Genomic DNA, 21,226 nt, shown 5'->3' on the forward strand with positions numbered 1-21,226 from the left:
TCGCTTGTCGACCTGAATTGTAATAACGCCCGAAAGTGTAATAAACTTATTTCTTGGTTTAAAAGTGCATCTTATCGCATTTTCAAACACATTTTTTTGCACAAAAAGTGTATACATGTATATGAACATGTATCTTTATAAGGTAATTCGACCTATGAATGACAAAACATGTGTTCTCATGCAAACTCAATTGTAATAAAGTGATTACATTATTACAATCGCTTGTCGACCTGAATTGTAATAACGCCTGAAAGTGAAATAGACTTATTTCTTGGTTTAAAATTGCATCTTGTCGCATTTTAAAACACAGATAATTTCCAAATATAATGCATACATGGATATAAAATATATATTAATAGGGCAATACGACCTATGAATGACAAAAAGGTGTTCTCATGCAACCTCAATTGTAATAAAGTTATTACATTATTATAATCGCGTGTCGACCTGAATTGTAATAACGCCCGAAAGTGTAATCAACTTATTTCTTGGTTTAAAAGTGCATCTTATCGCATTTTCAAGCACATATATTTGCAAAATATAGTGAATACATGTATATAAAAATGTATCTTTATAAGGTAATTCGACCTATGAATGACAAAGCATGTGTTCTCATACAAACTCAATTGTAATAAAGTTATTACATTATTACAATTGCGTGACAACCTGAATTGTAATAACGCCCGAAAGTGTAATAAACTTTTTTCTTGGTTTAAAATTGCATCTGATCGCATTTCCAAACACAGAGTTTTGCAAAATATAATGCATACGTGGATATAATATATATATTAATAGGGCAATACGACCTACGAATGACAAAAAGGTGTTCTCATGCAAACTCAATTGTAATAAAGTTATTACATTATTACAATCGCGCGTCGAACTGAATTGTAATAAAGCCCGAAAGTGTAATACACTTATTTCTTGGTTTAAAAAGTGCATCTTATCGCATTTTCAAGCACATATTTTTGCAAAATATACTGTATACATGTATATGAAAATGTATCTTTATAAGGTAATACTACCTATGAATGACAAAAAATGTGTTCTCGTGCAAACTCAATTGTAATAACGTTATAACATTATTACAATTGATTGTCGACCTGAATTGTAATAACGACCGAAAGTGTAATAAACTTATTTCTTGGTTTAAAATTGCATATTATCGCATTTTCAAACACAGATTATTGTAAAATATAATGCATACATGTATATAAAATATATATTAATAGGGCAATACGACCTATGCATGACAACAAAGGTGTTCTCATACAAACTCAATTGTAATAAAGTTATTACATTATTACAATCGCGTGTCGCCCTGAATTGTAATAACGCCCGAAAGTGTAATAAACTTATTTCTTGGTTTAAAGTGATATCAGATGCATTTTTATACGCCCGTCTATGACGGGACGTATTATGGTATACCCCGCGTCCGTCTGTCCGTCCGTCTGTCCGTCCGTCTGTCCGTCCGTCTGTCCGTCCGTCTGTCCGTCCGTCCGTCCGTCCGTCCGTCTGTTAATGTCGTACGCTACGTCAAATATCCTTTGACAGATTTTCTTCAAATTTTAACACAATCTTAATATTGATAAACCCTGATCCCCTTTCGTTTTTGACGGAATTCTGAATTGTCGTTCCAGAGTTATGGGACTTTGTTCGTCAAAATTTCGTGATTTCATTGAATGTCCTACTGTAGCTCAAATATCCTTCGATGGATTTTTTTCAAATTTCAACACAATCTTAATATTGATAAACCCTGATCCCCTTTCGTTTTTGACGGAATTCTGAATTGTCGTTCCAGAGTTATGGGACTTTGTTCGTCAAAATTTCGTGATTTCATTGAATGTCCTACCGTAGCTCAAATATCCTTCGATGGATTTTTTTCAAATTTTAACACAATCTTAATATTCATAAACCCTGATCCCCTTTCATTTTTGACGGAATTCTGAATTGTCGTTCCAGAGTTATGCGACTTTGTTCGTCAAAATTTCGTGATTTCATTAAATAAACTGAAGTAAAAAAATGATTCAAAGGGTTATTTATTACCTTACTACTTCATTGGCGAACGACGGGCGTATCATGCGCTCATGGCGCAGCAGTTTATTCACTGTTGAATTGAGCTGAAAAGAATTACTGGTCAAAAGAGTTATTTAAAATGTTGTAACTCACCCGATACGACTCGAGTTGTTCTGTTCAACAGGCCTTAGGTTAACGGAATTACGTTGTACGGACAGGCAATGGTATTACCAACATACCATTTGGAATGGGGTAAGAGGCTAACGCCATAACATTTCGATAGATAACCTTGCTGAAAGTTCTATAACTAAACAGAAGGAAAACGGAATAGGCTACGGTATCGCGATCTTCTCGATTATTTATTAAAATAATAATGCAAGAAAATGCATATTTAGGTCTTGAACTCAATAAAGAATTTAAATATTGATTATAAATATTTATTTTATTTAAGGAATTCGGAACATTTTGAGATTGAATATAATAAATACTGAATTGAATCTTGTTGCCGCGTGGTTTATTTGTCATTCATGACAAATGTACGATAGATTAATAATTTTGAAAACACTAGGGATTCGTTTGTTTTCATTTATTCATTTATCTATTTATCTACTTATTCATTTATTCATCCATTCGTCCGTCCGTTTGTTCGCTCGTTCGTTCGTGCGTTCGTTTGTGAGTTCGTGCGTTTGTTCATTGATTTGTTTGTTCGCTCTTCGGTTTGTTCTTTTCGTTCACTCGTTCGTTCTTTCGCTCATTCGTTCTTTTGTTAGTTTGTTCGTTCGTTCGTTTGTTCGTTTGTTTGTGTGTTCGTTCGTTCATTCATTTATTTATTCATTTATTCAGTCCGTCTGTCCTTTCGTTTTTTCGTTCGTTCGTGCGTTTTTGTGCGTTCGTGCATTTGTTCATTGGTTCGTTCGTTCGTTCGCACGTTCTTTCTTTCTTTCTTTCTTTCATTCATTAATTCATTTATTCATTTATTCATTTATTCATTTACTCATTTATTCATTGATTTTTTTTATTCATTTTTTGCATTTATTAATTTATTCATTTATTCACTAACCCATTCACTCATTCATTCATTCACTCATTCATTTTTATTTATTTAATGATTTATGTTTTTAATTATTTATTATTTGTTTGTTCGTTCGCCCGTCCGTCCGTCCGTTTTTTGTCCTTTGGTTTGTTCGTTGGTTCATTCGTTGGTTGGTTCGTTACTTCGTTCGTTCGTTCGTTATTTAATAATTTTCTTTGATTCTAAGGCCTTTAGACTATCATCATCATCATCATGATCATCGTCCTCATGATCTTCATCATCATCATCATCATCATCATCATCATGTTCATCATCATAACAATCATCATCATTATGATCATGATGATGATGATGATGATGATCATCATAATCATTATCATCATCATCATCACCATCATCATCTTCATCATCAGCAGCATCATCATCATTATGATCATAATCATCATCATCATCATCATCATCATTTTTATTTTTTTATTTTAATTTCTTATTTTATGTTTGATATATTTTTTATGATTATTTGTACTTTATATTATATAATATGCATATTATGTTAATGCTGCCACGCTAAAACAATGATTAAATAAATGACGGATGAAGGTTAAAAAATGATCGTTTCGTAGCAGCAGGAGGGGGGTCTTGGGTACTTTATGACATCTCGTGTTAACAGGGTTTTTGATGTGGGTGTGTCATGCTACAATTTCCTGTTAATCGGACCCGAAATATGATTAGGCCGCTTTTAATAGTGGTGATAACCGTTATTTCTATTGTTACGCAATACGAAAATTCGAAAACAAATGTCACGGCTTATTTTTCTGACCCTTTCTATGTTGCAATTTATATAAAAAAGTATATAAATTAACTCAGATGTGGCTGTCTTTATTTTTAAGATATGAAATTACATTAATTGTTAAAATAGTTGTTAACATACCTTAACTACGATAATGGAAGCGATAAATATTTTGTTGTAAAGACGCAGTTGTCTTTCCACACATTTTAATCATACATTTATGACTTCTTGCGTTTTCTTAATGAAAAATATAACCACAATACTTTACGACAGAAAATTTAAGTCAGACTAAGTTATGAGGGGAACCGACCGATCTCTGATCTGTGTGTGATAACCTGACGCTCAAAAGGATAAGAAAGGGATAACCGCAGCGGGTTGCTAATACACAGTGCAGACTTCCGCTGTTTTATTGGGGGTATTGTTTATACAGCATATGCAAAATAGCATGGATTCCAATTTTGAAATAAACATCTGAAAATAGCGCCGTTGACTTTTAAATTGAAGAGTATAGACGACATCAAAGTCGAAGAATTGATTTTCTGGAAGAAACAAAGAGCACCGCGAGTTTAATGAGGACGACAAATACAATTAAATAAATAATAAAAAATTAATTCGCATAGCATGGAGGCAGTTTATGTCTTACTTAAAGGTGAACAGATAAGTTCAGACTAAAAACCGTATACAGGAATATAATATAATTGCGTCTCTGTCCCATTAGATATTTCGCTAGCGAATATTTATTTCACATGCAGTATGTGCTGTAAATTAGAAACCGAATTTGCGCATAAATTACTTAGTTCTTTCATAACGTGCCTTGAAATATGTTCTCGTCTTTGACAGTTTAAACTTGTATTTAACTGTGAAAAGCACCAATATTACTTCACAAATGATATTTTCCTGAAGACTTCTACATAAGAACAAGTTTTGAATGTACACACATGAACATAGACATACATTATGGCAAATAATTGTATCAATTTAATACTTTTAAGCATCTTAATGAATGACCGGGATGGTTTTATCGCGCTTCTATTAAATATATAATTTTTAGTTATTGACGGTATTTCAAATTGGAACGTTTTTTATACAAACATTTTCTTGTGTAGTATTTTTTTACACACAGATATTTATAAAGAAAAGAATTGCATAAAGTTCAAAACAAAATTAATTACTAAATTAATAAATAAAGGAATGAACGAACCAATGAACAAACGCATGAACGCACAAGCGCACAAACGAACGAACTAACAAACGTACGGTGGACTGAATGAATAAATAAATAAATGAATGAATGAGTGAGTGAGTGAGTGAGTGAGTGAGTGAGTGAGTAAGTAAGTGAGTGAGTCAGTGTGTGAGTGAGTTAGTGAGTGAGTGAATGAATTAATTACCTATTACAAATAAATAAATTAATTAATACATAAATAAATAAATAAATAAATATATAGATAAATAAATAAGCAAGCAAGCAAGCAAACAACCAAACAAACAAAAAAAAAAAAAAACTAACTAACTAACTAACTAACAAACAAACAAACAAACAAACAAACAAACAAACAAACAAATAAATAAATAAATAAATAGATAAATGAATGAATGAATGAATGAATGAATGAATGCATGAATGTATGAATGAATGAAGGAAGGAATGAATGAATCAATCAATCAATCAATGACATAACGAACGAACGAACACACGATCGCACGAACGAACGAACATACGGACGGACAGAGAAATGAATGAATGAATGAATAAAACAATGAATGAATCATAATGAATTAATAAATAAATGAACGAACGAAATAACGAACGAACGAACGAACTAATGAACGAACGAACGATCGGACGAATTGACGAATGAATGAATGAATAAATATATAAAACCCTGTTCTGTTCACAATTGTTTTTGTTGTTTTTGGTGTTGCACACTTAAATATAATTTAACTACAAACAAATCCCTAGTGTTTTCAAAATTATGAATCCATCGTACATTTCTCAGGTATGACAAATAAACCGCGCGGTATCAATACTCACTTCAGTATGTATTATATTAAACCTTGAATAAAATAAATATGTATAACCAATATTTCAATTCGTTATTGAGTTCAAGACCTAAAAAGGCATTTTCTTTCATTTTTTTTAAAAATAAATAATCGAGACGATCGTGATACCGTAACCTAATCCGTTTTCCTTCTTAATCTATAAACAAGAAATATCTTTAAAAAAAAGATATACGGCGTTGATTGTGGTTGGAGTTGGTGGAAGTTAAAGAGTTTAATGAATGAAATCGAAGATAGCATATGTCTTTTTCTGTGCAGTTCTTAGCTGCATTTCACGCAGTACGTGATGTTACGCGTAGTTTTCGAAGTTTATTTTACATTATTACATATTGCTGATCATATATCTATAGACACACAAAAAAGACTGGAAGTGAAATTAAAACATGTTAGTCAACCGGCCACACGCGAAGTATCCGTACATATTTTTAATATTTATTCGCGCGTTCTTCGGACAACCCTGTTTAGTGGTTTGTCGGGCATTGCTATTTGATTCCATTATTAACAGTACCGGGAATCATCTCGCTTATTCTTAAGACATTGGTCAATATGGTGGGATAATTCTTGTTAAATTAATAAAAAATAATATTTATCATGGTTATGTTGAAAGCACATTAAGAATCTATTATTAAGATACCATAATTATATCGGCAAATATCTTCATTTAACATCTGGTCTAAATAAAATTCCAGTTCACCTAGTTCACGCGATACCGTCTATATTATATAACTATCCCTGTACTGACCAAGAACTGGAGTACAGGTCAGCACATACGGCAGTCGTGAAGACGCAGCGATGACCTGTAAATAAACTCTGACATACATACACACTGACCGCGAACTGACCATGATAAACTTTAAAGTGAGGTAGCGATTCCACTGCTGGAACGACCACAGGCGCTCGATGGCAATGACTCAATCATTCGACTATACGTCATGACTTTTTTTTTAATGCAGCTGCAGCCGTGATTTTTATTAACCTGTTTATTATAATGCATACACATACTAAATCAATAAAAATCTTCCAACAAAACGTCCTCTTAAAAAAAGATAGTTCGACTATGTATATAATTATTAACAAGGTAAGCCACTCGCCATTTTAAAATGCAACGGAAGTGCGTTGTTTCCCCGCTCGCTTATTGAAATGATCGCGCAAGCCGGGAACCTCGCTCGGGAACAGTTAACTGTTAAACTATCATATTTCTCGGTCATTGTCTCTATAATACACGTTTTCATGTCCGATCTTAATAAATAATTTATTTGAAATAATTTATTAAGATCGGACATGGAACCGTGTATTATTATTACCTATTAATATATATTTTATATCAATGTATGCATTATATTTGGAAATAAACTGTGTTTTAAAATGCGACAAGATGCAATTTTAAACCAAGATTTTTTTTTATTTCGCTTTCGGGCGTTATTACAATTCAGGTTGTCAAGCGATTGTAATAATGTAATAACTTTATTATAATTGAGGTTGTATGAGAACACCTTTTTGTCATTCATAGGTCGTATTGTCCTATTAATATATATTTTATATCCATGTATGCATTATATTTTGCAACAATCTGTGTTTGGAAATGCGATCAGATGCAGTTTTAAACCAAGAAAAAAGTTTATTTCACTTTCGGGCTGTTATAACAATTCAGGTCGACACGAGATTGTAATAATGTTATAACTTTATTGCAATTGAGGTTGTATGAGAACACCTTTTTGTCATTCATAGGTCGTATTGCCCTATTAATATGTATATTATATCCACGTATGCATTATATTTGGAAATAATCTGTGTTTGGAAATGCGATCAGATGCAATTTTAAACCAAGAAAAAAGTTTATTACACTTTCGGTTGTTATTACAATTCAGGCTGTCACGCAATTGTAATAATTTAATAACTTTATTACAATTGAGGTTGTATGAGAACACCTTTTTTGTCATTCATAGGTGGTATTGCCCTATTAATATATATTTTATATACATGTATGCATGATATTTGACAATAATCTGTGTTTGAAAATGCGACCAGATGCAATTTTAAACCAAGAAATAAGTTGATTACACTTTCGGGCGTTTTTACAATTCAGGTCGACAAGCAATTGTAATAAAGTTATAACTTTATTACAATTGAGTTTGCATGAGAACACATTTTTTTGTCATTCATAGGTCGTATAACCTTATAAAGATACATTTTCATATACATGTATACACTATATTTTGCAAACATAGGTGCTTGAAAATGCGATAAGATGCACTTTTAACCCAAGAAATAAGTTTATTACACTTTCGGGCTGTTATAACAATTCAGGTCGACACGCGATTGTAATAATGTTATAACTTTGTTACAATTGAGGTTGTATGAGAACACCTTTTTGTCATTCATAGGTCGTATTGTCCTATTAATATATATATATTATATCCACGTATGCATTATATGTTGAAATAATATGTGTTTGGAAATGCGAACAGATGCAATTTTAAACCAAGAAAAAAGTTCATTACACTTTCGGGCGTTATTACAATTCAGGTTGTCACGCAATTGTAATAATGTAATAACTTTATTACAATTGAGGTTGTATGAGAACACCTTTTTTGTCATTCATAGGTCGTATTGCCCTATTAATATATATCTTTTATATACATGTATGCATGATATTTGACAATAATCTGTGTTTGAAAATGCGACCAGATGCAATTTTAAACCAAGAAATAAGTTGATTACACTTTCGGGCGTTTTTTCAATTCAGGTCGACAAGCAATTGTAATAAAGTTATAACTTTATTACAATTGAGTTTGCATGAGAACACATTTTTTGTCATTCATAGGTCGTATAACCTTATTAAGATACATTTTATACATAATAATGTAATAACTTTATTACAATTGAGGTTGTATAAGAACACCTTTTTTGTCATTCATAGGTCGTATTGCCCTATTAATAAATATTTTATATACATATATGCATTATATTTTGCAATAATCTGTGTTTGAAAATGCGGTAAGATGCGATTTTAAACCAAAAGAGACTTTAATACTGTCTTGAACACAAATATAGATAAGAAGAATGGAAGTAATAAAACACACTCAAAATGCAGAAATATTCTTCTAAATATAATATCGACATGCGAACTAACAGATATTTGGAGAACTAAACACCCAGAAAAATTACAATATACCTGGCATTCAAATACAAAACCACCAATACATTGTAGACTTGATTATTTCCTGATATCTGAAAACTTATGTAACTTAATCAATATATGTAGCATAAAACCTGGATATAAAACCGACCATTCTCTAGTATATTTATCAATCAACGAATCTCTTTTAGGAAAAGGCCCAGGTTATTTCAAATTAAATAACTCTATTTTATTAGATATTGAATATCAAGAAAAGATTAAGATAAGTATAAACGATGTGGTAAATGCTAACCCAGACTCAAATCCGAATACAATTTGGGAAATTATAAAAGGTACTGTACGAAATGAAACTATTAAATATACGTCCTACAAAAAGAAACAAACCCAAATAGAAGAAAACACATTGGAAGAGGAGATTCGCCTGATCGAAAAACAAATGGTTTGCAATAATAATAATAATAATAATAATAATAATAATATAAATAACAATAACGACGAGCTTTCAGAATTAATCAAACAAAAACAACTGAAACTAGAACAAATTTATGAAACAAAAATAAATGGTTCAATACTTAGAGCTAAAGCTATCAAAATAGAAAACAATGAACATAATACAGCCTATTTTGCAAACCTAGAGAAGAGAAATGCCGAAAGAAAAGCAATTAATACACTTCTCGAAAATGGTAAAACACTTAAAACAAAGGATGAAATCATGGAAGCCGAAGTAAGATACTATAAAAACCTGTTTAAAAATGATTTACCAGAAGAAAAAGATGATAACAACATTTTTTTCAGCACTGAAATTAAAACATTAACCAACGAAAGCAAACAATTGTGTGAAGGAAAACTTAACGAATATGAATGCGGAATCGCACTGTTAGAAATGAGTAACAACAAAAGCCCAGGTTCAGATGGCCTAACAGTCGAGTTTTATAAAATGTTTTGGAACACGCTGAAGCCCTATTTTATAAATTCAATAAATTATTCGTTTGGTAAAGGCGAACTTACTGAGTTGCAAAAACAAAGTATTATCACACTTCTACCTAAAGCAGGAAAAAATTTAGATTATCTCGCAAACTGGAGACCTATAAGTTTATTAAATACAGACTATAAAATTGCTACAAAAACCATCGCGAACCGAATTAAAAAATGCCTACCTGAAATTATATCCTTTGACCAAACCGGATTTATGAAAAATCGATACATTGGAGAAAATGTCCGTTTGATATTTGATGTAATAGAACACTTAAATGTAAAACAAAAACCTGGACTGTTATTTTTTGCAGATTTTGAAAAAGCTTTTGATAGCCTTAACCATTCATTTATACTAAAATGTCTTAAGAAATTGAATTTTGGGTCAAGCCTGATTAAATGGGTCGAAGTATTTTACACTAACATAAAAAGTCTAATCATAAACAATGGGCATCTTTCAGATAGTTTTGAAATAAAAAAAGGAGTCAGACAAGGCTGTCCATTATCATCCACATTATTTATTATATGCTTGCAACTATTGTCAAACTACATTGAGCAAAATAGCAAAATTAAAGGAATAAATGTATTGGGAAAAGAAATAAAACAAACCTTCTTCGCCGATGACGCAACTTTTTTCATCAATGGATGCGAGCAATCATTTAGAGCATTGGTGGAAACCCTAAATGAATTCAAAAAGATATCAGGACTAAACCTTAATACCGCGAAATCAACGATATTACGAATTGGATCCTTGAACAAAACCAACATCAAATTCTGCAATGAAAGACCTTTTATTTGGACATCTCAAGAAGCAAAAACTTTAGGAACTACTTTTTGTAACCAAAGTGAGTTGAATTTACAAAATAATCTAATCCCAAAGCTAAATGAGTTTAACACATGTTTAAAACAATGGCAACACAGGAAACTTACCTTAATGGGCAAAATTACTGTCATTAAAACTTTTGCGTTGCCAAAATTAATCTACCCATTTTCAGTTTTACCAAACCCATCGAGCTCAATACTGAATAGTATAACAAACAGTATATTTAACTTTATATGGGACAACAAGCCGGACAAAATTAAAAGAAAAACTTTATATAAAAAGTATGAAAGTGGTGGTTTAAACCTTACAAACATTAATAAATTCTTAACTTCAATAAAAAGTAGCTGGATAAAAAGATATTTAGACTCAGAAAACTGTGGTAAATGGAAACTTTTATGGGACTTGATATTAAATAAATATGGAAACGAACTAATTTTTGAAAGCGAACTTAGTGAAAAAACTATAACAGAAATAAGCGGAGGTAACACTTTTTTCCACGACGTCATTACATCGTGGTCTGCAGCAAATACAATATACAAGTCACGACATTCACAAAAACGCATCAAAAAGGAAATAATATGGAATAACAAGTCAATAACAGCAAACGGAAAAACATTATTTTATCGCGATTGGTATGACAGAGGGATAAAATACGTATATCAACTTTTTGACTTTAGAAATAAAACCATGTATAATTTTGAAAACATTAAATACCTCTACAACATCAATAACAATGATTTTATGAAATTCAATACCCTAATCACATCAATCCCAAAAGAATATAAAACTGAAGAAAGCATTCATGACCTCGATATCAATCAACCAGACGAAACGTTGTCAAAAGCAATAATCAAAACAAAATATCCTAATAAATTCATATACAATATTCAGTTACAAAACGAGGACAATGACATTCTTGAAAACAAATGGAACACGAATTTTACCGATATAGACTCAACCACTTGGAAAAAAATCCATATTGTTCCCCACATTTCAACCATCGACATGTCTTTACGCAGCTTTCAATATAAATTTATCATGCGAATCGTCCCCACAAACACATATCTTTTTAAATGCAAACTAAGCAATAGCACATTATGTGATTTCTGTCAATCACATATCGAAACAATAGACCACTTATTTTGGGAGTGTCAACACATTCAAATAATATGGAAAAAGATGGAAACGTTTCTTGCCAGTCAAAACATATTAATTGAAATAAATAAAACTCATGCTTTCTTTGGATGCACTGAGAAAAAACTACACTCTGATGTTTTTAACTTTATTGTGATACTATTAAAATCTTTTATATTTAAAATGAAATACAAAAAATGCATACCAACCTTTCCTCACTTTATTGAATACCTAAATACGAGAATAAAAATTGAATCTGAGATTGCCCTTGTAAAAAATAAATATGAACAACACCAAAAAAAAATGGATTCAATTTAGGTGAATCATACATTCTACAAACCACAAATAATGCTACCCAGACAAATTTTATGGCAAAACAATTTAATAAAAAAAAAAATCCTTCTAAAAACAATAACAAATACTTACAACAATTCCATTGAAACAAATCTTGTTGTAAAATATTTTCTTTACTTTTTCTAGATATAAAATCTCTATGTTTAGTAAACATAGTTATTAGTTTTATGTTTTTGCTATAAATCACAAAGCTCTTTATCTAACATTGGCAATGTAAACAATTTTTAAAATATAATCACGCATACGCTAAATATTTGATATGTTATAGTTCAAAATGTACATTATTATCATACACTTTCTTATGTTTTTCCGTATTCTAGTAATTATGGATGTAAACTACAATGTAAAGAAATGTGAAAAATAAATGAAAAAAAAAAAAAAAAGGTCGTATTACCTAATTAAGATACATTTTTATATACATATATACACTATATTTTGCAAACATATGTGCTTAAAAATGTGATAAGATGCAATTTTTAACCAAGAAATAAGTTTATTACACTTTCGGGCGTTATTACAATTCAGGTCGACACGCGAATGTAATAATGTAATAACTTGATTACAATTGAGGTTGTATGAGAACACCTTTTTTGTCATTCATAGGTCGTTTTGCCCGATTAATAAATATTTTATATACATATATGCATTATATTTTGCTATATTCTGTGTTTGAAAATGCGATAAGATGCGATTTTAAACCAAAAGATAAGTTTATTACACTTTCGGGCGTTATTACAATTCAGGTCGACAAGCAGTTGTAATAATGTAATAACTTTATTACAATTGTTTTTGTATGAGAACACATTTTTTGTCATTCATAGGTCGTATTACCTAATTAAGATACATTTTTATATACATATATACACTATATTTTGCAAACATATGTGCTTAAAAATGCGATAAGATGCAATTTTAAACCAAGAAATAAGTTTATTACACTTTCGGGCGTTATTACAATTCAGGTCGACACGCGATTGTAATAATGTAATAACTTTATTACATTTGAGTTTGTATGAGAACACCTTTTTGTTATTCATAATTCGTATTACCCTATTAATATATATATTATATCCATGTATGCATTATATTTTGCAATAATCTGTGTTTGGAAATGTGACCAGATGCAATTTTAAAGCAAGAAAAAAGTTTATTACACTTTCGGGCGTTATTACAATTCAGGTTGTCACGCAATTGTAATAATGTAATAAAGTTTATTACAATTCAGGTCGTTATTACACTTCAGGTTGTAACATACCATAATAAGTTTCATATGAAGTTAATAGTTGTTGAGACTTTTTCTGACATGTTAAATGTATTTAAGTTTATAACCATGTTATTGACCAGCAGTTCTGACTCACTTCAGATAAGATGAGTTTGAGACTGGTCACAATCAAAATGTAATATGAAAGTTACCCATACGCTTTGTCACTGTGTTTTTAAGGTGGAAGCAAAAGACAGTTTGCCCTCATTACGACAAGACCCTGATAGAAACATTATGGATTCCAAAGCAGAGGTAGGGATAATCTTATAGTCTCATTTGTTGTTGTTCAGCATGTAGATCCTGGTTGTTCTTGCTGTTTACCTTGTTTATTATGCCCCCAAAAAGCAGGAGGCGTGAAGCACAGCTTTTGTCAGTGCATTCATATGTCCCTAAGCTTGTATTTCAACTATATGTAGATTATCATTGGGAAAGGAATATTGGCTGGGATAAAGTGTGGCAGGATTTTGTACTTTTGTCTATTTTTATGCCCCCCTTCGAAGAAGATGCGGTATATTGTTTTGCTCATTTCTGTCCGTATGTCCGTCTGTCCGTCGACCAGATGGTTTCCGGATGATAACTCAAGAACGCTCATGCCTAGGATCATGAAACTTCATAGGTACATTGATCATGACTCGCAGATGACCCCTATTGATTTTCAGGTCACTAGGTCAAAGGTCAAGGTCACGGTGACCCGAAATAGTAAAATGGTTTCCGGATGATAACTCAAGAACGCTTATGCCTAGGATCATGAAACTTCATAGATACATTGATCATGACTCGCAGATGACCCCTATTGATTTTCAGGTCAAAGGTCACAGTGACCCAAAATAGTAAAATGGTTTCCGGATGATAACTCAAGAACGCTTATGCCTAGGATCATGAAACTTCATAGGTACATTGATCATGACTTGCAGATGACCCCTTTTGATTTTCAGGTCACTAGGTCAAAGGTCAAGGTCATGGTGACCCGAAATAGTAAATTGGTTTCTGGATGATTACTCGAGAACGCTTATGCCTAGGATCATGAAACTTCATAGATACATTGATCATGACTCGCAGATGACCCCTATTGATTTTTGAGGTCACTAGGTCAAAGGTCAAGGTCACGGTGACCTGAAAAAGTAAAATGGTTTCCGGATGATAACTCAAGAACGCTTATGCCTAGGATCATGAAACTTCATAGATACATTGATCATGACTCGCAGATGACCCCTATTGATTTTCAGGTCAAAGGTCACGGTGACTAGAGCTGCAACGATTCACCAACATCTCGATTCGATTCGATTTCGATTTCAGACACTCCGATACCGATTTTTTCGATTCGATTCATCTTCAAACCTAGTTTTGTCATATATTCACTCTTATGCCTCAAAATTAACATTTCTGTTCAAATGTGACTTCAATAAAACACATAAAAAGAATAGCAAATTAGGACTCAATTTTAATATAAAAACTTCTGACTAGAAGATTGTGTTGATTACACAATAATATAAAAAATAAATAAATAAGCATAAGAACGTATCTGGAATCAGTTGAATGTTAGTATGATCACTATTATACTTTTACCCTAACCCGCTATAAGCATATCTACCATTGTGTCATGACAGCATCACCTGTTTCCTGTAGGACAAATCACATTCTCTAATAAACTTAACAAAAATCCAACAGAAATAGAACTACTTTTCTGGCTGGCGACTTGAGTAGTTGCACTTGTGCGACCTCTTAGTCTTGCTAAATCAACGTTATGTTTGCGTTTGACATATTGCATTAGATTAGTGGTTAAGCCGGACTTAGCGTACGCCACATCCGTGAAGCACAGTTTACACTTTGCTTTATCGGTAGGGCTACCATCCCGAAACCCAAAATACTGCCACACGTTTGATTTTAGCTTCTTAGGCGCATCTGATATTTTCAATTTGTCGGCAACAACTTGTTCAGCCATTTTGACGCTCTTTCCGAAAGTAGACCTTAACGGGCTTATTGACTGGATGACTAAAGTAATAAGCAGCCAATCGCGCGCGTCGTAATAACATGTAAAGATAAAACCTACACCTTCCTGTATCAATAGACAGAATACAGCGCGCTTTACGTATCTATGTATATATATGTATATATGTTAAAGAATCGAATCGAATTTGGTAGGTTTGGTATCGTAATCGAATCGAAGCATTTCGAATCGATTTTCGATGAATCGGATCAAATCGTTGCAGCTCTAACGGTGACCCGAAATAGTAAAATGGTTTCCGGATGATAACTTAAGAACGCTTTTGCCTAGGATCATGAAACTTCATAGATACATTGAGCATGACTCGCAGATGACCCCTATTGATTTTCAGGTCACTTGGTCAACGGTCAAGGTCACAGTGACCCGAAATACTAAAATGGTTTCCGGATGATAACTCAAGAACGCTTATGCCTAGGATCATGAAACTTAATAGGTACTTTGATCATGACTCGCAGATGACCCCTATTGATTTTCAGGTCACTAAGTCAAAGGTCAAAGTCATGGTGACCAAAAATAGTAAAATGGTCTCGGGATGATAACTCAAGAACGCTTATGCCTAGGATCATGAAACTTCATAGGTATCTTGATCATGACTCGCAGATGGCCCCCTTATGATTTTCAGGTCACTTGGTCAAAGGTCAAGGTCACGGTGACTCAACTTAGAAAAATGGTTCCCGGATGATAACTCAAGAACGCTTACGCCTAGGATCATGAAACTTCATAGGTACATTGATCATGACTCGCAGATGACCCCTATTGACTTTCAGGTCACTAGGTAAAAGGTCAAGGTCACGATGACTTGACACAGTAAAATGGTTTCAGGATGATAATACAAGAAAGCTTATGCCTAGGATCATGAAACTTCATAGGTACATTGATCATGACTCGCAGATGACCCCTATTGATTTTCAGGTCACTAGGTCAAAGGTCAAGGTCACAGTGCCAAAAAACGTATTCACACAATGGCTGCCACTACAACTGACAGCCCATATGGGGGGCATGCATGTTTTACAAACAGCCCTTGTTAATCAAAGATTTTGTTTTCAACTTTTGAATTACTGGGTGGATACGGCTCACTCTTTAACAGTGAAATAACCTGTGTAGATAATCACAAAGCAACACAACTTTGTTGCGGCTTATTTTTGCAGAATTATGGCCAGTTGACTGTTGTTAAACATTAGAATGTACAGTTCCGAAGTTAATTATTTTCATCTTCTCTTTAATTTAGTGTTGGATCTCTCTCTAACTTTCACAATTGAATAACCTTACAGTAAACATGAATTTAAAGAAAGGAATTTCGGCTGGGACAAGAATTAAGATCCTTTGTCTATGTTTGTTTTCCAAAATAAAATTTATAGTCCGAAAATGGTGTGTTACAATTCGTTGGATATCACAAATGTTTACAGGTGAATGTGTACATGATTACAAAGTAAGAAGCTTGACTGCAAGAGGTTTGGCTGAATAATGGCCCTTTATTTTTAACCCACTGTAGGCTATGAAATGGCTATGCCTGTGTCCAAACATGTGATGTTTGGGTATCAGAGTCTTTGACACGTTTCTTGTTATGGTTTTCAATAGCACAAAATATGCAAAGTTTTGGAAACTTTTTCAAACATTTTTTTCATATGTACCCCAAGAATGTCGAAACCTTTCTCATGTTGAGCAATTTGGATACCACCGTGTCTGTTGTCCATGTGATAGTCTGTTAGTTTTTTTCTGTTTACTGTTGTGTCAAATTTTTCTTCAAACGACAACTCCTGAATTATTGGGGAGAAATTCACAAAACTTTAAAAGAAGATTTGTTATCTATGAAAACATTTCTGGTCCATTAATGATTAAAGCCTTGGGGTTTAAAATATGAAAACTTCAATCTTCTTTGGAACCTCAACCCCCCGAGGTTTTATATCAAATATTAGCCGTGCTCTTTGAAAGAGAGTTTAATGCATTTGCGTAAAGTGTTGTCCCAGATAAGCCTGTGCAGTCGGCCAGTCGTGCAGTCGGCACAGGCTTATTAGGGACGACACTTTCCGCTCAAATGATATTTTTTGTTTAAAGAAAGTCTCTTCTTCTTTTTTCTTATCACAAATCTAGGTTAGGTTCAGAGTGTCATCACTGATTAGCCTGTGCAGATTGCACAGGCTAATGTGTGATGACACTTTAAGCACATGCATTAAACCCTCTTTTCACAGAGCACGGCTTAAATATAGTATATGCTTGTGTAGTCAAAAGTAGTCTCAAACCAAGTATTATATCCCTGAGCTACAATTTCTCAGGTAAATGTTAAAGGATTCTGAATTTCCTCTTCATTATTATGATCATATTATTTGCAAACATTAAAATAATTTATGTTATTTTCAAAATTATATGGAGTATCTTAAGTATTCTTTTTACAAACACAGTTTGTCGGGCTTCTCATGTGCGCTTTGTGTCCTAAACAATTATCTCTGTTTTCTGCATGTAAACTGTATCAATATGAAACATCTATATGTTTTTATGCCCCCAGTAGGGTGGCATATAGCAGTTGAACTGTCCGTCAGTCAGTGTGTCTGTCTGTCCGTCCGAAAAAAACTTAAACATTGGCCATAACTTTTTAAATATTGAAGATAGCAACTTGATATTTGGCATGCATATGTATCTCATGGAGCTGCACATTTGGAGTGGTAAAATTTTAAGGTGAACATCATCCTTCAAGGTCTAGGGTCGAAAAAACAAATTCAAGGGAAGTAATAAGCTTTAAATGGACATAGTTTTCTGACCTGCCAACGTATATATTTTTGTTAAATAAATCAAAGCGGTGCAGTAGGTGGCATTGTGTTTCTGACAAACACATCGTGGTAAAAGGTCAAGGTCATCCTTCAAGGTCTACTGTCAAAAATACAAATCCAAGGGAAGTAATAAGCTTTAAAAGGGAGATAATTATTCAATATTGAACATAGCAACTTGATATATTTGGCATGCATGTGTATCTCATGGAGCTGCACATTTTGAGTGGTGAATCTACAGTCACGGTAGTGGCTTTTAATTATTTGCTACTAAAAATAGAGAGTGGCTTTTAATTATTTGCTACTAAAAATAGACATTTGTTAGAGACAATTATTTTCAAGGGAAGTAATTTATATAATTATAAATGTCATTATATATTTCCTTACCAAGAATTGAAGTTCTTTCTTCAGTTACTGTACAGATTTATTATTTTGATTATTTATAACTCAAATGATTGATTTGTCAAAGGTTTTTTTTAAATGCTATAATTATCATTTCTTTATTGTATTAATTTGTGAATGGTAGGGTTCATTACATACCTCTGGACTTATGTCTATTGGTACATGATGAACTCTGGCTATGATCTCTTTGATAAACCACAGACCTTGGTTGTCAGTGATGTCCCCCCCCCCCCCCTTCCCCTGGTTGGATTGGACAAAATCCAAGGGAAGTAATGAGCTTTAAAGGGAGATGATTTCTATACCTGCCAAATGATAAATAGAAATTTTATTTCAAAGCGGCGCAGTAGGGGGCATTGTGTTTCTGACGAACACATCTCTTGTTTTGTTATATGATATTCTTTGCAGAGTAATGTACAATTAAGTATAGGCAAATTTTGAGTGTGTCACAAACTCGTCCCTCAGTTTTCTCGTTATCAAAATAAAATTATTGTTTATACCACGTTTAAGTGCTAGAAACTATTTGTATGCATGTCTCACTTCTTGTTGCAGAGTTAAGAGCCTTTGAACAATTGATACATTAAATCTAAAGTCATCCAGCAATTGTAATAACCAATTGGTATAAAGTAGTATATAAGAACCATGCTGGTATCTTATATGACAGTTGTGTCCTTGTAAACAACAGTGTCAGTTTAGGATTAATATGCAAACTTTGCCAGAGCCATATTGTCTATTGTCCATTTTCAGGATGAGATTTCACACCCTATGCCCAGAGGCCATTCAGTAGAACGCAATGAAGACTCAGAGGAAAACCAGCTGCCGTCCCAGCAAAAATTATCTGACGTTTCATCACTCAAGGCCCGGTTAGAAAAAATTAAGAAAATGGCCAACAGTTGAAACTTCAATTCAGCTTCTTTCCTAGGCTAAGTGTTTCACACATAATGCAACTCTGACCAGCGATTACAAGCGTTTAAACAGTGCCAAGAAGTGGATTGTGGCAATTTTCTTGTGCGACTTAGTGCCCCATTGTTGTTTAAGGTATTAAACACAGTTTCGGTTATGGCCTCTAGTTCCTTTTGTGGGTGATTGGCCATATCATCAACCATTTGCTGAGGTTGCTTTTGGGATTGAGTTTTATTTGCTTTCATGGTGGACTATTATTTATGGTGTCAGTGCGTGAACAAAAATGAACGCTAACACTGGAGGATTCATGATCAAGCATTGGTGTTCAAGAACAATTCTCTGTGTAAAATCTGTATCTATAAAGTCATATCTGTATTATATTAAGTCCATCTTAATGTTACATTGTATTTACACTGTTCTTTTCATTTTTTTAGACTTTATTCCAAGAAACTTATAATAATTTAAAGTAATCCTAAATGCTGAGTATTCATCCATTGAAAATGTATGTTATAAAAGAGTCTGTGAAGGCAACATATTCATAGCAAATTATGAGTTTTCTTTATCAACTAAAAACAAAGCAATTGCACACACATTCATACTTAAAACTTGCTCATTCATTGGACAGAATAATGTAGCAGTAACCGACTAAATGGGAACAGAAATTTGCATTCTCTTTTGTTATTTGTGTGATTTTTTTACCACATTTAATTTATTATGAGGAACTTATTGATTCCCAACTTATTTCAAGTGCTCCTTAGAAACCAAGGGTACAAATGAGTCTTTCTCTGTGAAAAGAGAGTTTATTGCTTGTGCTTAAAGTGTCCTCCCAGATTAGCCTGTGTAGTCCGCACAGACTAATCAGGGAAGACACTTTCCGCCCAAACAGGAGTTTTTGCTAAGAAGAGAATCTCTGTCAACAAAAAACATCATTAAAGCAAAAAGTGTCGAAACCCCGTTTTCACAGAGCACTGTCCAAATGTAAACCTTAATTCTTCACTGGATTAATGTGTTGTATATGTCTGACAGTTTTATTTCTGTAGATTGTGTTTGCAATCATACAAGTACTGGAACTACATACATATATATAAACCATTGTGAGACATTTGTTGTTTGTTTTGTTTTTATACACAACCATATCTTTCAACCGTAATCTGTATTAATGAGATATTTATTATAATTCACTGTGTAACATTATATATGCAATAATTTGTATGATAACTTTCCAATATTGGATATTATCCAAAAATGTTGTTCATAAATGTATTCCTTGTGTAAAAACCTTGTATTACACAACATTTTGAAATTGAAATAGGAATCTGTTTATTTTGCCTACTTTATTGATCCAGTACTTACCTTCATCTCTCTGTTGATCTTTAGTTACTTCTGTTTTATCTTGATGACCCTTTTGGTTTGACCATGTTTACGTTTCTATTGCATCCTTTTGTTCTTCTCTCTTTTCAAATATTTCATGGTCTGATTACTTTTTTATGTCCCCAAAGGAGGGCATATAGTGATCACACTGTCCGTCTGTCTTTCCATCACACTTAGAGTTTATGTTCCGAAAAATGCTCATTACT

The 21,226-nt window shown here is 32.8% G+C and overlaps 1 protein-coding gene across 2 annotated transcripts in view; it reads left to right on the top strand.

Annotated features, from left to right (window-relative positions):
• The window catches only part of LOC127870946 (cytoskeleton-associated protein 5-like), a 113,431-nt gene extending 92,680 nt beyond the window's left edge, over positions 1-20,751 (top strand). For both annotated transcript variants that reach the window (XM_052413546.1, XM_052413553.1), the window contains exons 41-42: positions 13,761-13,832; positions 19,494-20,751. In XM_052413546.1, coding sequence (XP_052269506.1) covers positions 13,761-13,832; positions 19,494-19,643 — 222 coding nt within the window. In that variant the 3' untranslated portion in view covers positions 19,644-20,751. The remainder of the gene's footprint in view (positions 1-13,760; positions 13,833-19,493) is intronic.
• Positions 20,752-21,226: the final 475 nt, after the last annotated feature.

The sequence above is a fragment of the Dreissena polymorpha genome, chromosome 1 (genome assembly GCF_020536995.1).
Source record: "Dreissena polymorpha isolate Duluth1 chromosome 1, UMN_Dpol_1.0, whole genome shotgun sequence".
Lineage (NCBI taxonomy): Eukaryota > Metazoa > Mollusca > Bivalvia > Myida > Dreissenidae > Dreissena > Dreissena polymorpha.